The 17,190-nt window shown below is 44.2% G+C and overlaps 1 protein-coding gene across 2 annotated transcripts in view; it reads right to left on the bottom strand.

The window, feature by feature from the left end:
* The window catches only part of MYO15B (myosin XVB), an 810,836-nt gene that overhangs the window by 689,099 nt on the left and 104,547 nt on the right, over positions 1-17,190 (bottom strand). For both annotated transcript variants that reach the window (XM_078654532.1, XM_078654533.1), the window contains exon 3: positions 8,673-8,730. In XM_078654532.1, coding sequence (XP_078510658.1) covers positions 8,673-8,730 — 58 coding nt within the window. The remainder of the gene's footprint in view (positions 1-8,672; positions 8,731-17,190) is intronic.

Below are 17,190 nucleotides of genomic sequence, written 5' to 3'. Positions count from 1 at the left end.
CTTTGTTTCCCGCCTCAAATGTTGCAACAAATGATTTTGATAAAGGATTCCATTCTATGGAAGAGATCATCCATATTTACAGATAGTAAGCTCTGAAGCGAAATTTCAAGTCTAGACGACTTCTTGGCTTTGGGTGAACTATTTTGTCTAGTCCCACCCCTACTTCTTTTTGTCGGGAGATCCATTAAAGTCATGTACGTAGAGGCTGGTGGGGCAAAGTGCTTATCAATTGAGTTAGGGAGCAGGTCCTTCAACCCCTCTAACCCCGCATAAACATTGCTTCCCGTCAATGGCTGATCATCCATAGTAAGCTAGCCAGTTCTTATCTCCTCAACAGAAAACCGACATTCTGTGAGCTCGATTTCCTTAGTTAATATATTTGCTGCTCTTACAAGGAAGGAGTCAAGAGTGTCTATTATTTCTCCTCCTGTATCCTGACACTTATCTTTTTTCTTTGCCATGGAACTTGTCCGCACCAGTTCAGGATATTAAGCGTTAGGGAGGTGGCCCAGCCCGCCTTTGGCCTGCGCTTAGCAGGGGCTGAGGGGCTTGTGATCCCCCAGCGGTGCTTCAGGTATGATGCATGGCTTCCTCCTCTCTCAGGTCACAGGAGCTGCTTGATTAACTATAACTTGCACCTTCTTCATGCACTACTTATCTATCTTCTTTTATATTATATGACTTATATCATGTAAAATAAAAGTATTTACAACAATAGTTATGGCATCGCAAATCAAATCTTTTGTGAGTATATAGTGCATGGAAGAGTGGCGAGTTATAGTTAATGGAGTGTGGCTACCAAGTTATATACTGTGCCACGGTATACTACAGTAAGTTAGCGGTATTACGCAGTACCAGCGGATGATAAGTAAGTATGTGACTGGCTAATGGCTGTGTTAACCAAAGGTAAGAGACTGTCATGAAGTTTTAGCACAGTTTCGCTGCATTCTGGGTTAGGGTCTTTTATATAGGTACGTGGTAGGTGTTCTTGTTGTTCACTACCTATTACTACTATATTAAAGTGGTAATAGGTAGAGAAATGTATTTATAATTTTCTATATATTTTTCCAGCAGGGAGAACAGCACATTTTAAAAACAAAATTCTAAGTAGCGCTGTAATTTGTAGGTGTTACCACAGTACCGTGTATACTTTATTGTGCATATTTAAATAACTTAAAAATAGAAAATACACTGCAGTATACTATGGACCATATTCACAAAGGCAATTTGAGTCAAAAGTCTAACTTTACGACTTTTGGTATTCACAAAGGTCATTTACAAGTCGTATCTTTACGTCCGCAGTTGGGCTGGAATCTCCAGCTTTGGCCACTCTCCACACCCGGGACGTACTCTCCGGCTCAGGCTGTACTCTCTGGCTTGGGCCAGATGAAGTGCAATCAATGGGCCGGAATGCAATTTTTACAAAAAGGAACATTAGGAACGTGTGATAAATGGTAGAGGAGGTCATAAAAATCAGTTTAGGTAGGTAAAAGGGTGTGGTTGGACACTACATCATATCCCAGAAATGTTTGCTCCTTTGCATCGTGGTACATGCAGCTTGCAATGCAGACAAGAAGAGTAAATCTACATGCTCTGCCCATCTGCCCCTCATGTTTCTTTAATACATGTACGCGAATATTTAATTCAAATGTTGATATGTTGCTCTTGTTACTGTGTTTTGGTCTAATTTTTCTTTTGATGGGAGGAGCCCAATCACTGGGCTTAGGATGATGCTATCACTGTGGCCAAAAGACCGATCTGAGACTTTAGCCACAGGTCCAGATTTCAGCTTAATTTCAGAAGTGACAAAGGAAACCATTTATGTTATCAGTAAATCAGGATCTAAGCAAGGGTTTAACCACTTGGATGCTAAGGTGTTTTATGGCTTTGAATGTAATTTCCATTGAAGTCAATGGAAACTCCATGACGAGCTGGGCTCGTCATGAGCGTCGAAGGGGTTAAGGATCAGTCAACATTTCCATCACTTGTATCACCCTGCATCCTCAGGGAAGGTAGAAAGATATAATGGAAATACAAAATCTAAGCCATGTGACAAAAATAGGCTTAAATGGTTTGAAGCACTTCCATTAGCCCTAATGTTGACGAGAGCCATTATTAATCAAAAGACTAAACTAGTACTACATGAAATTATCATTGGCCTTTGAATCTATGACTGAATAATTGATCTATGATTCACCCATCCACTCTTTCCAGGTCTTGATTTGCACTGGCCTGAAGATGTGCCTTTAGAATATTGCAATGAACTGATTCACCAATTCAATAGCTCCTGTTCTAAAGTACAGAGGGCACTGTCCACTGACCCAATCAAAGTCTATAGGAATCTGCTGTGAGGTGACTGGATTTATTTAAAGGACCAGCAGTGAATGTAATTGCCTTACCCAGGTGGCCAGATCAGTACCAAGTCCTACTGATCACCAACACCGCTGTCAAGTGCTAAGGACTGTCCACCCGGATCCACACATCACATTACAAATAGACTACAGGGCTGAGAGACACTGCTGACAGAGCATGCCCTCACAGATGCACCACAAAAAAAGACAATGAAGATGCACATGCTGTGGCTTTGGTCTGTGATCCTGATAGTAGGAAGCCTCCCAGCTACCTAGTCCATTGATCGTCTGGCTGCCCCTCAAAGCAAGCTTGTTTGGTTAGTTCACAGGTGGCTGTATCAGGGACAGTGGGTGTGATGAAGTCAACATGTGTTCAGTCTAATAAGATAAGACTTTAATTCAGTTTCTTGATCAGAGTAAACAATACCTGGCCATTTATTTCTTTAGGCTAGCTGAGTTCCCATGTGCCCACTGACATAACCTGAAGAGTACCAATGATCCCAATTGTTTTTGAATTGGTAAGAAAAATACTCTTACTTAAACTCGCACGGAGACTTCACTCCTGAACGTGTAAACTATATTACTCATAATTATTTTGAGGACCTTATTGTTTCATTGCCCTTACAGAAGATTTTGCATCCTGCATTTTCATTGGATGCAGTGAATGTGATGGGACTATATCTAATTATAAAGATCCAAATCCCTTTTCAATATTCACCCAAATTGATATCCCAAGAACAACTTTTCCTTCTGGTGTGCTTAAAGGAAGTGGAGTACCTGTCCAAAATTAGACTTACTATGTTTGTGTTACCCAAACATATGTGAGCTAATCCAAAGACAGGCCTAACAGCTACATCGGTCAACCTTGAAGCTGGGGAACTAGGTTTGACTGTTGGCATGGACACTCAACATCCTGTGATTCTGGGCAAATCACTTAATGTTCGTGTGCCGAACAAAACAAATGTGTCAGTCTGTAACACAACTGGTGCTCATGTAAAGGACTCTGATACTTTCGGGTCAAGTTTGTGCTATATAAAACTACAAAAATAAAAAGTTACTCTAATTACACTGTGCTAGCCATCAAAACTCTGTCACACCACCTTCTACCTCGTACGAAAGAAAATAAACATTTCACAGATTTGGATGGGGTGTGTTCATGAAAATGGGCAAATCAAAGATTAGGGAGTGCAGAGGTAGTGCTCCTGAGTTTACTAAGGTGGATGCATCCTCCAAACAAAGTTTATGAAACAAAAGGATCCACCTCAAAGAGGTTTATTGTATGTCTAGAAATGTAAGGCATACGCAATGTTTGTTAAAATACCCCTCACACACCAAAAGGACCCTTGGTGTCATGCTTCATCATCGGGGTCTTCCCGCCCCGCTGCGGGACGGGTTGCAACTGGTGACTACGCTGGAGCACTATATTATTGTAAGTGCTATGTGAGGTGTATCTGTTGTGAGTGAAAAAGGGTCAGGGGTGGATGAAAAGGTGATGTTAAAAAATACCTGGCCTTATGGATTAAACATTTTTTAATTGGTCATAGGCTGGTATTGTTAAAAAATGTGAGTCGGAGAGATCACACTAGTAATGTGCGTATTCTCCTTTAAGTGTCAACATGTTTCGAAGCTTGAGATGCTTCTTTGTCAGGACAGAGTATGATCCCTCAGTCACTCATTTTGTTGCTATAAATATGTGAAGAGAAATATATACAAGTGATGTTAAAAAATACAATAACTAATTGGTACAAGTATGGGTTTTTCTAAAGCTTTATCAGTATTTCTGAGTATAATCTAGAAACAAACGGAGTCAGTGCTCCATGAGCCTCCGGGTCGAGAGATGAAATGAAACTCTCATATTCTGTCGTGCAGTCACTGCTTCCTCTCTCGCCAACCCGTGGTTCCATGGATGAAAATGGGCAACCTTAAGAGACTGAGAAGAAGAAACCTCTTTTTCAGCCTAGCGGCTGTGTGCTGATTTACATTGAACATTTTTTACTAATCCATTGTACTTTGCAAGTGTGGATTTGTGTCTCGTCCTCATCACCAAATTGAAGTGATGACCAGATTCAGTAACTAAGTAAGTACTTCAAATTTTCTAGCCAATACCAGCAGCATACATGGAGCTCCTTCACCTGTTTTCCAATAACTACTCCTATCACCTACAATCCAGTGACCTCACAGAACTCTGGTCACTAAGGCAACCCTTTGCAAAACAACACTCTAAAGGCTCACCATGCTGGATGGTACAGCCACTATAATGCAATATAAGAATTATAACAGCAGCCATCAAACAGTTCTTTCATGAGCTCAGCTGTGCAAGTGGCTTTGGTGAGAATTTAGTCAGGTGGTTCATACTAGAACTCTTTGCAATAGAGAACATATCTACATCCTGCCTTCTCTAAGGGAGCTTATTTCCATTACAGGTGTAGGTGGATCCCCCTGTGTGCTTTGTGACCCACGGCCAGCTATTTTTTGCATTAAATACTTTATTGACTTGAACCAAATGTGTGACAGTTTACTTCAACATTCCACTTTCCATAGGGGTATATCTTGCAATTGCCCTCACAATATTTATTTATTTAAGAAGTGTTATATAGCGCTAGCCTGACTGGGGGGGGTTGGAGCGCTTCACATCAATTACAGCCCATTGAGTGTAATGGGGTAACCCTATAACCCTCAGAACCTGGGCGGGTAATTAAACAAACAATAATGGTTCTGTCGGGAGGAGTACTTCAATTTAACATGGTACTTAATACTTCAAAAAAATGCGTTGTAATGTGTGTTTACCCCCAGGAGGGATATATGACGTTAAAACGCATATTTTTACAACGCATACCGTTACAACGGGACTTTTACAACGCAAATACTATTACCACGCATGTATTTACAACGCATTTTTTTACAACGCAGGTACCTTTACAACGCATACCATTACAACGTAAGTATTGGTAAGTATATATAATTTTTTTAATTGTATATTATTTAAAATTATTTTTATTTAATGTAATTGTATTTAATTTAATTTAATTTAATTTTATTTAATTAATTTAATGTATATTTATTTTTATTTTATTTTTTTCTTGTACCCCTTTATCTAAAATTCCCAAAACTGACCCTGAACCCTAAAAATACCCCTTTACCCAAAAACTGAAAACTGACCCTATACCCTAAAAATACCCCTTTACCCAAAAACTGAAAACTGACCCTGAACCCTAAAAATACCCCTTTACCCAAAAACTGAAAACTGACCCTAAACCCAAAAAATACCCCTTTACCCAAAAACTGAAAACTGACCCTGAACCCTAAAAATACCCCTTTACCCAAAAACTGAAAACTGACCCTAAACCCTAAAAATACCCCTTTACCCAAAAACCCAAAACTGACCCTGAACCCTAAAAATACCCCTTTACCCAAAAACTGAAAACTGACCCTAAACCCTAAAAATACCCCTTTACCCAAAAACTGAAAACTGACCCTGAACCCTAAAAATACCCCTTTACCCAAAAACTGAAAACTGACCCTAAACCCAAAAAATACCCCTTTACCCAAAAACTGAAAACTGACCATGAACCCTAAAAAAAACCCTTTACCCAAAAACCCAAAACTGACCCTGAACCCTAAAAATACCCCTTTACCCAAAAACCCAAAACTCACCCTGAACCCTAAAAATACCCTTTTATCCAAAAACCCAAAACTGACCCTGAACCTTAAAAATACCCCTTTACCCAAAAACCCAAAACTGACCCTAAACCCTAAAAATACCCCTTTACCCAAAAACCCAAAACTGACTCTGAACCCTAAAAATACCCCTTTAAAAAAAACCTAACATATAACATTTTAAATATAATTATATACTTACCTATACTTACGTTGTAATGGTATGCGTTGTAAAAGTACCTGCGTTGTAAAAACATGCGTTGTAAATAAATGCGTGGTAATAGTATTTGCGTTGTAAAAGTTCCGTTGTAATGGTAGTGCGTTGTAAAAAATGCGTTGTAATGTGTGTTTACCCCCAGGAGGGGTACATATGTAGTAAGACAAATAAATGAATAAACACTGACCCAAACGGTGAGAAAGTAAACCTTTAGTATTCAACTTTCTCTGTAATTTTGACTAGATAAAGCATTAGCTATGCTGTCCAAAATACAAGAAGACATATACAATGAAATACAACAAGTGGTGTAGATCGTGATTTGTGATGGACAATTACAGGTTACACAACATAGATAAATAAAAATGCAATTTTTCAAGCTTATCAACTGTAATCACAATAGTCTTTTGGCAAAATGGTTTCTTTTGTTCCTATCAGACTTTGTACAGTTAGATCTATAGCAGAGTACGTCGACGTTTCGACCCTAGTGGTGATGCACTGACTATGTGCATCTGGGGCGGGTCTTCATCAGGACTGAGAATAGGTTGGACAGCCTTGGTATTGGGTATACGTTTCCTCAGTTCTTATACTGCTTCCGGTGCTTGTCAGCCGACAGGTCACACAGGATGTTGTTGGATCACTGGTTCATATTCTTATGTGATCGATTCTACAACACCAGCCAGTGGGAAATTCTACGGATCTGGGATGCCTTGGCGATTGCTCGAGCGTTTCTTCAAGAACGACTGTCTCCTTGGAGTCTTCGCTGTGATCACATCAATTACAGAGCAGATGAAAAGAGAGCAGAACATAATACAATAGCGCAGGACAATCGTAATGACAATGACGAAGAGTTCCATTTCAAGGACTTGTTAACACCGCATCCAAGAGAGGTGAGGTGTCAATCTCAAGGCTCCAGCTGCTTCTAGCTGTTCGCTAGGGCTCGATCGAGGAAGAGGGTTTTGAGCTGATTTTTTAATTTAGCGAAAGAAGAAATAATTCTGATGTGATGGGGAATCGAGTTCCAGATTTTGGGCGTGTTACCAGCGAAGGACCTAGCCGTGGTTTTTTGTTTTCGTGATTTTAGCGGGATGAGAAGTAGGGTGTTAGAGCTTCTGAGAGTTCTGTTCTGGCCAGCTTTTTAAAGTTTGGCCGCCATATATTCAGGTTTGCCTGTGTGAAGGGCTTTGTGGGTGAGGCAGGCTGTTCTGAAGTTCGCCCGCAATTCTATTGGTAGCCACTTGAGATCTTTGAGTGCAGGAGAGATGTGATCAAATTTCTTTATTCCTGTGACCATTCTGGCAGCCGCGTTGAGAGTTGTTTTCAGAGGAGCAAGATGTGTTTTCACTATTCCAGAGAGGACTGCGTTTCCATAGTCCAGTCTTGACTGCACCAATGACTGGGTGGCTTGTTTAAGATCTTTGGGCGGGATAAAAGGTTTAATTTTGTTCAGTAGCCTCAGGTTGAGGAAGGCGCTCTTCGCCGAGATCTTAATGTGTTTAGTCATGTCGAGTTTTGAGTCCAGGGTGATGCCTAAAGATTTAACAGAATCAGCCAGGGTGAGGTTCCCATTGAACGCATCAATAGCTTTTAGCCACTCTACCATTAGTGGGTTCTCTTCTTTGTTCGAAATGAGGAGTAGTTCGGTTTTGTCCGGGTTCAGTTTTAAGTGGTTACTTGTCTGCCAAAGTTGCACTTCTATTAGTGTTTCATTGAGTCTTTGAATGTCTTTGGCCGAGGAGATTTCCAAGTAAATTTGAGTATCATCAGCATAAAGGTGGAAAGGGATGTTAGCTTTTCTGAGTAGGGAGGTGATGGGTTCCATGTAAATGTTGAAGAGTTGAGGGGAGAGCACTGATCCTTGGGGTACTCCCCTGTTGACGGGATGGAGGTGGACTCAAAGGTTTTGATTTTGATTCTCTAGAAGTGGTTGTGAAGGAAAGAGGAGAACCGTTTGAGGACTACCTCATCTAGACCGGCCACACAATATGTGGTGAGAGTTCAGCTTAATTAAAGGGTAAATGATGTGTATGCTTGACACAGGGGGATGTGGCATGCAGTATGTGATAGGACTTGTGTTATTAGTGGCACAAGTACATTAAGTGCCCCAGTTCACGCTCAGCTTTAAAGGCATCGATGGAGTCAGTTCAAATTGCAGAGAGGTACTTAAATCATTGGAGGTTGCATACACACATAAATACAGATACAAGTACACACAAATACACCCTTCCCATTCTAGAACCATGGTACAGAAAAGTATGTCATTCTCTTCAGGTCACACAGTATCAGTGGCAAAGCTCTAATACCCAGCAGTCATGAGTAACTCCAGCCTGTAATCATGAGCAGGATTAACACTGTTCACACTTTGGTGTCAGGTTTACATTATGGTATATCGAGCAAGTCACTTTATAGGGTGGAGAATGGGAGTGAGTTTCTTTGGCAGCTGTTCTTACCTTCAGCCGTTCGGAGAAGTACAGCAAGCTCGGCTGGAATCTCCAGTCTTCCAAGATCCTAGAACAGAAGAGAATAGGGATAAGATAACATTTTAAATGCATACACCATTCTGTGCCATGGAGAAAATTATGTGAACCTAATAAAAAAAACTATCAAGTATGAGATGAAAACTGAATTTAAACAAAATTGAAGTTGACAAAAGGTGTTTTTGATGATTTCATAAAACAAAGACCAGGGACTGAGTATCAAATCCTGAGTCAGGGTCAAAGGTAATGGAAATACTCCAGTATATACAAAAAGTCTTACCATGAAAGAAATGTAAATGACATTAACAAAAAAGAAACAAATACTGACATCAACACATGGGAGGCCTACGTGCTATGGGTGTTTTGACGCCGGAAACAATGCAAGGTCCAGATGTGATTTGCATCACTGGCTATCCTACTAGCAAAGCAAGGGATCACTATACACTGGCGGGCTCAAGCAGGGCCCCCAGTGGGAGCCTGGATAGGAGCTGTCAGTAAATGGGGCACAGCAGAGGAGGTGTGTAGGAGAGTAGGATCTGCTTCTTATAGTTAACCCCACTTTTTGCTGATGTCTCACTGTTTTCGACTTAGACTGACTGGGAATCTGCTATCTAGGACCCTAGTCAAGCTGCTTCTCCTCTAAATTGATTGCATGTACTTTAGGTACCCTACCAGTTGGATACTATTTATATTATTATTATTATTAAGCGTTCTTATATAGCGCTCGATTACCCGTAGGCATCTCGGCGCTTGCCTTGGGAACCCGTCCTGGTTTTTTCCTGTGAGATACCCGTACTGGGCATCCCCAAGGTGAAAGCCAGGCCTCCCGCCGCGGGGGGCCGTAGTGGAGATTAAGCAAGCTCATGTCCAGAGCTGCAGAGTGTGAACCTGTGACTCGAGTAGGCACCGAAACAAGAATTATCGAGTCCGTGGATATTTGGGCTCAAGACCCTGCCGCGTCGGAAATTGAACCCTAGTCCCGGGTCTGACCTCTGCTTCAGGGTCTGCCGCCTCTAACCAGTGAGCCACACTTCTCCACTGTTGTGTACTGGGGTACCCTTATCAGCCCCTAGTATATGGTACACTATGTACGCAGGGCTTAGGTACCCCAGAGGTCTCCCAGGGGTTGCAGCATGTATTTTGCCACCCCAGAGAAACCATTCAAACTGACACCACAGGTCTGCTACTGCAGCCTGTGTAAGGTGGTGCATGCACCCCTTACTAAGAAATAGGTTACCTACATCTATTCTAAATCACTGCACATATAAACCTATCAGTCACCCGTATGGCAGGCCTTATCAATCCTGAAGGCAGGGTGCTGGGTTTTGTGTGAGAGGGTGCCCCTGCATGAGCAGAGCACTTCTGCAGCCTTCAGAATCTATTCCCCAGGGTTGTCTGTGATGCAGCCAAACCATATATACTTAAGTGCATTATAACCTTGCGGTAAATGCTAACTTTAAAACGGCTGCTTAGAAACATGTTGTGTTTGGTGTCAAACACCTTGGAATCATACCTCCACACCAGTAACTGCTCCACACCAGTAACTGGTGTGGGAGGTATGATTCCTCTCTTGCAGAACAACTACTGTGGGGCACCGGTCTACCCGGTGCCAGCTTTCTCGACCTGAGCATCACAAAATTGATGCTGCCAGCCACAGACACGCGTCTGCCCTCCTGCTGCTGAGATGAGCTCGAGCAGGGGAATGCTAGACATTAGGTTTCCTGTCACAGGGAGGTGTGACCACCTCCCAGACAGGATTTAGTGTATTGGGGCTTGGTGGGTGCACTCTGAGAGTGCCTGACAGTCTGCACTGGGGGCACATTTCGTGTCCCTGTGCATAGTCCAGCTCAAACCGGTTGCAGGAGCCATTTGCTCCTGCTCTGGCGTGAAACTGGACAAAGGACATGAGTGTAACCACCCCTCTGTCCTGACCCTCCCATATGTGGGGCCCCAGAGTTGTCTAACCCCTTCCTTGGGTATAAAGTAGGAACCCTGACTACAGGACTTTAGATTTTACCTGGACTAAACTCTGCAAGCAGAAACCAAGTACTTCTATGATCTACACTACGCTGGATGACTGAAGAATATCCCTTGGAGTAAAGGAGTTACTCCCCTGATGAAGCAGGCACCTTAACGCATCTGACCAGTTTGCGTCTCTCAAGCTCCTGAGGACTCCGAAGATTTCTGCAACACAGGAGGTAGATTCCTGAGCGTCTCTGAGGTTGATCTGCTCTCTCAGCAATTCTGAGACCCGTATCCCTTGTGGGGACCGTGCAACCTGAACACCTGTGCACAGTGTACTTTTGAAGCAGCATATGCTTTGTGGCAATCCCTGAGGCTGTACTATGGGCTATGTGTAGTCCTGACCCCGAAAAGAATTTCCACTGAAGATTTCTGACTTCCACTCCATGAGTGCTCCGTGGGCCTGTACTTTGTGATTCAGCGTGAGGTCCCTTCGCGATCCCTGGTCTGTTGGCCTGTGGGTCCCTTTGAAGATAACTTTGATTTCTCTTGGGCTTCCCTGGTTGCTCCAGATGTGCCCTGACTCCCCATAGCTTCGAGAGTCTCTAGGACCTTGCTGGTCCTCACCGTGACTGGTTTCCTCTGCCCACATGGGTTCCATTTTCCAAGGCTTGTTGGTGTTAAATCCGGACACTGACCCCTCAGCACTCGACATCCTTTATGGGATAGCTCACCTCCGGACTTTAGGTCATCATCGACATCTCCTGGTATCTGTGGCTGCAGAGTCAAGCATCCAGTCTTCTCACCTGAAGCACCCGACATCAGCGGGCATTCGTCTACCGAGCCCCTAGTCACCCTGAAGTGACCCAGACTCTGTACCCTCTGCTTTGAGATTCTTCTCACCATGTTTCCAGGCTTGGTTACCGTGGGACGCATTTCATCTTCCCGGCAGCAGCACTTCTTTGAGTCGCGCCATTGAAAACGACAACGGTTTCCGACACCACTTGACCCCTATGAACCCAGATCCCCTGGGATAGGTAACACAGGTACTTCGGTACTCAAAAGGGTGCTGGCCTTAGAACCTTCTATGTTCCAAAGGGTTTGCTTGAAGTCCTCTCCGAAGAGTTCTTAAACTGTAATTTTCCAACTGCGACTTTCCCATAGAGCTGTACAGAGCTCGCTTCTGTGTTCTTACACTACAACCGTCCTCCGTGGGTCCCCAGAGTCACTACTTTGGGTGGTTCCTTGGGGTCCCTGTGATTCTATGTGCTCTAGGCGCTGTGTCTAGTCAAGTCGTTGTTGTTATACCACTTTCTTAGTATATGGTTTGGTCTCCCTGCTGTGTATTGTGCTATTTACTGTCGTTCTATTGATTAAGTATTTTGTGCCTGGTGCTCTAATCTAGTATAGAGGTTAGTAGAGAGTGTTTAGTAATAAATACATATATTTTATATATCTCTTGTGTGGTTCTCCTTTCATGTGGTTAATCAGGAGGTTCTGATCTGGTAAAACAAGCTGATTTTCATTCCTTCGAGACTTAGCCTGAAGGCTGCTCTCCACAGCTACCACTAGGATAGCTTTCTATAAAGGTTGTCTTTAACCTAATCATCAATAAGGGTTGTTTGGACTGATACGAGGTGCCCACTTTAATTAGTGGACAGCATATACCAGGCCAACTTCTCACAACGTCGCAATCATGCACGAAAAGATATGGGGGGAGGGGTGCCGGCACAGCATTTCCACAGAATAGGCCGCACTTCTTCAGCACTTCCGACAGCAAATGGCAGAAACCCAACTACACCTGGCGTTACCAGCTCCTATTGGGAGAGCTCAACCAGGGTCCTCCTGCCGAGGCCGCCAGAGAACCCTCAACAACGCAGAGGCCCCCAGAGACAACAAAGACACGTGTGCCCCCGTCAGGCCCCACAGGGACAGATCCCGTCCAACACCAGGACCGACCTTGTAAGTCCCACAGCATAGCCACCAGTACCAAACACTTGTCTGCCCACTCACATCCCCATCCCCAACCACTCATCCCTGGTTCATTCCCAAGTTAGTAACTAGTTGATTACACCAGCAGTTGCACAAACCGGACATATTATAGGAAGGAGAACCTCATCTGGGGCGAAACGAGTCACACTTCAATATTCCCCGACCCTAAATTATTTGTAGCTTACATCCTTGTTGGCTTGTACTCATATCTCTTAGCACTATGCATGTAATTATGATGTATAACAACATGTGATGATCTTGTAATGTAAAAAACCCATTAAAAGGGTTTGCACAAAAAAATTCTGAATTTATTAATTTGAAATTAAGACAAAATAGATGACTAACAAAGTCCCTTCTCTCTTTTTACCACAGCTATATTACTAGTCTTCTTAGTTTCAGGTACCCATCAGTACAATGAAGATGTAGTATTAATAATGTGCTATACAGGAACACATCAGGAATGTCAATGTTTTAGGGAGGGAAGGGGGTGGTGAAGGAGGAGCAAAATCACGAATAAGGAAAAGAATAACACTAGTGAGCAGGAAAGAATTCTAGCCCAGGTCTTATCAGGTAAGTTAACTGTTTGGGCGACAGTAAGGGAGAAATGCAATTAAAAAGAGGTTCCGATGAAAGGCAGAGGAATGCTGAAAAGACCACAAATTCTAAATGAAATGATTATTACACAGATATATTGGCCAAGGGAAGATGTATTGGTTTGTGGTTGCCTATGTAACTGCTAAGCATTAACAGACTGTTCTGATTAGTGGGTAACTATTTAAACAGTGGAATCTATACATGAAGCACAGCTTCTATTTTGCAAATGACGACTGGAGAAATATGTGGAACAGACATCGTTCCTGCATACTGCCATTAATGTCCTCTTTGTCAAAGCAAATGCAAAATGGATGTGAATTGAATAGAGTTATTAGGTGAAGCATTCACCAATTGGGGCGAACAAAACATGACTTAGAGGCATTAAAGCAAACCAGCAAATGTGCAATTAACAGAGCTGCAACATCTAAAAGCCTTACTAAACATATGTGGCACATAATGGATTGAATTCCCTAGAAAGATCATCCCAAAGTTGTAAAGTAAGCATGGAAAGGGACTGACCAGCTGATCTGGCTTGCTTAACATGCGGGATGAAACATATTAGCTGTGCAATGGATTGAAGAGTCCCTACTCGATTATACAGCTTGATCTGAAGTGCTGGTGGGGATTTTTCAATGCCATTAAAAAATGGGTGCATGACACATAGCACTTTAAAGACCACCCTCTGTCTCACCGAGATCCTCTGTGGATAGATTCAAGTCTGAGAGACATGATCAAACCTCATAACCCACAAGCTACTTGGGCTGCACAATTTTGAATCACTTGTAGTCGGTGTAGGTAAGAATCAGGAATCTCAAGATAAAGACTATTACAGTTATCTACTCTGGAAAAAACCCCAATCGAAAACAATCTTCATGTGAGACTGAAAAAAAGGCAATGTTTTTCTTAGTATTTTAAGAGAGAAAAAACAGCTTCGATTTGAGGTTCCAAAGATCAATGGGAGACCAGTAGTAAACTGGGTCAGACGGAGCCCTGAAATCTCTCTGTGTTGTTGTCAACAAGCAAAAACTCAGATTTTTTGGCATTCAGCTGAAGAAAATTAAGAGTCATCTGATTTTGCACAGCTGAAAGGTAAGTATTTAGATTGCCGGCAAAGATGGATGTTTGCTGGACAAAAAGAACAATCAGCTGGATATGATTGGCATGCTGTCTCAAACAGGCCTTTATTTCTGCACTTGCATCTTCTCACAATGATTTGCAGCAGGAATTCTGTTTCATTCATTTTCATGATTCAAGACTTAGGTACATCCTTTTAACCAAACTCTTTGGGCTGCGCGGTTATTTCATCACAGCACAGTACAAAAATTGGCAACGTCATTTCGCAGATCCTAGTCAATAAAACAATGAACCATTGTAATTTGGACAAGAGCCTACAGAGTGTAAATTGAGGAACTAAGAGTAGACTCTATATTGTCTCACACTTTTAACTCATGCACTAGCCACACAAAGTAACATTTTAAGGAACAAGAAGATGCACAACTTTGTTTACTTGCATGCTATACATAGGCCACTAACTTATGATGACATAGAGGAAGAGTTTGCATCTCACCGATGATACTCAAAAAGATGAAAATACATTTGGGATCTTGTGCAACTCTACAGATGGGACTTCACCTTGCAATTTGGTCTGGGCTAATTAGCACATAGTTATTCGCCTTCTTTACTGCAGCAGACATCATAAAACAAGGACATGCATTGTTACCCAGGAGCATTCCCAGCGCTCAAGTAATTAATGCACTGCTGTGTGCTTAACTCGCCCTGTGCATATATCATGATAGCATGTATTGCTGTGCAGCACGCGTGAGTTTGCCTGTGCATGCTGAGATGTATGTGTGCCTATGAGTGTTCAATACATTGAGGTCTGTGGTTTCCATCTGGGAAACCCAGGTGCCTTGGAAGGGCATGTGGAGAAGCACCGAGACAGTTTTGTGGATTGCTACATTCCCAAGAGCTGGATGGGACATATATTGGATGAAGGAAAGGCCAGACTCTTCTGTGCACTTCAAAGCGGCTCTTTGATTCTGAAAAGGTATCTGATCAGTGGGGCCTGGACACCTCTGATAAGGGAAACACTGCACAGATAGAGAATCACAAAGAGCAAGGCTGGGGCCTTTTTAGGTCTCGCCTGTCGATGCGCATGCGCATCGAGCAAGGCGAGAGTATTGGGACTTATCCACTCTTTATCCACACTGCAAGGAATCGTGGCGATTCCTTGCAGTGCCCGTGACTTTTAAGCTCAATGCGCATGCGCATTGAGCTTAAAAGCGCGTGCACGTCCGTCTTTGTTTACCCGCTCCGCCCCCTCCCCTTCCCGCCGTGTCGCATTTCTCCTCCCCCCTCCCCTCTCTTCCCTCCGTCTTGTTTATTTTACCCGCTCCGCCCCCTCGCATTTCTCCTCCCCCCTCCCCTCTCTTCCCTCCGTCTTGTTTATTTTACCCGCTCCGCCCCCTCCCCTTCCCGCCGTGTCGCATTTCTCCTCCCCCCTCCCCTCTCTTCCCTCCGTCTTGTTGCCTATGGGCGGCTGTGCTGGCAAGCAGCGCTGCTTCCTCTCCTCTTTCTGTTGAAACAAACAGCAGGGAGGGGAGGCGTTTCCAGGGCCAGCTCACTCTCGCTCTCTTCGTCTTGTTAGGGTTTTCACCACCAGAATCAAGGAGTGACAAACCAGCCAGTATGTACATTTTCAATTCAGAACGCCACCTTTTTTATGCACACTGATTTACACAATATTTCTGCGCAGTGTCCCGTTATTATTTCAAGGCGCTACATTTGCTCGTGACAAACATCTCGCAAACCATTTCAGCGAGCAAAGACGCGCCTCGCGCTGCCTGCGTCTATGTGACAGCGCGAGACGCTTCTTAAAATAGAGCAGCGGTCGCTGAGCTCCGGTTCAAGCCCTCGTAAACTTTATTTTTTCAATGCAATACGTCTGTTCCAAAACAAGCAGGCCCTCGGCCCGCCGCTGCCGCTGCACACAGGCTCCGTTGTGCCGCCGCGGTGAATCACTCCTCCTGCAGGCGGCTGATCTCCTGGGGCTGGCGGGAGGCCAGGGCGGCTGCAGCTGGGCCTTGCTGTCTGTTCTCCAGGCCTGGGGGGCAGGAAGGCTTGGCGCTCACCAGCGCGCCCTGTTATGAATGCTGCCTGTACCCAATGTGCCCTCGTTCCTCGCCTGTGCCCGGACCCCGTCTTTTGCCTCTGGCTGTGGAGCGCTTCTCTCTGTTTCCACCTCGTTTCCCCGAGCGGGGGCCGCACCTGGTACCCCCTCCAGCCTCACACCCTTTACGCTTCCTGTCTAATGAACTGTGTTTCCATCACTGCTCTCTCTCCCTGCCAATGTCGCCTTTCTCTCCCATTGCCCTCTGTCTATGACCCTTCACCAGTCGCTGTCTCTTCTTCTCTGCCCGTCACCTCTGCAAGGGGGTCTCCTTTCTTCATGCCCTCCCGTCCTTTGTTGACATTGTCACTCTCAGCTCTCCTCACGCGCCCTCTCTCCTGAAGTGTCAGTAATCGCGGCCGCCGTTTCTCCCTCCCCTCACCTCTCTCCCTACTTCCCTCGATCTGTCTGTAACAGAGTCACTGCTCCTCCCACTCTCTCTCTCTGTCTGCCTGACGCCCTCTCGCCTATCCTCCTATCCTGCCATCTCTCTCACATCCTGACATCTCTCTCACATCCTGACATTTCTCTCACACTCTCTCCCATCCGGCCATCTCTCTCTCCCATCCTGCCATCTCTCTCCCTTCCTGACATCTCTCTCTCCCATCCTGCCATCTCTCTCTCATCCTGCCATTTCTCTCACACTCTCTCCCATCCTGGCTGCTCTCTCCCATCGGGCCACCACCCTCACCCTCACTCACCCTCACTCACTCACCCTCAACCCCTCACCCTCACCCCCTCAACCCCTCACCCCCTCACCCTCAACCCCTCACC

This window comes from Lissotriton helveticus, chromosome 7, assembly GCF_964261635.1.
Source record: "Lissotriton helveticus chromosome 7, aLisHel1.1, whole genome shotgun sequence".
Lineage (NCBI taxonomy): Eukaryota > Metazoa > Chordata > Amphibia > Caudata > Salamandridae > Lissotriton > Lissotriton helveticus.
The sequence above is the reverse complement of the archived record's forward strand: the minus strand, read 5'-3'. Positions and strand labels throughout refer to the sequence as shown.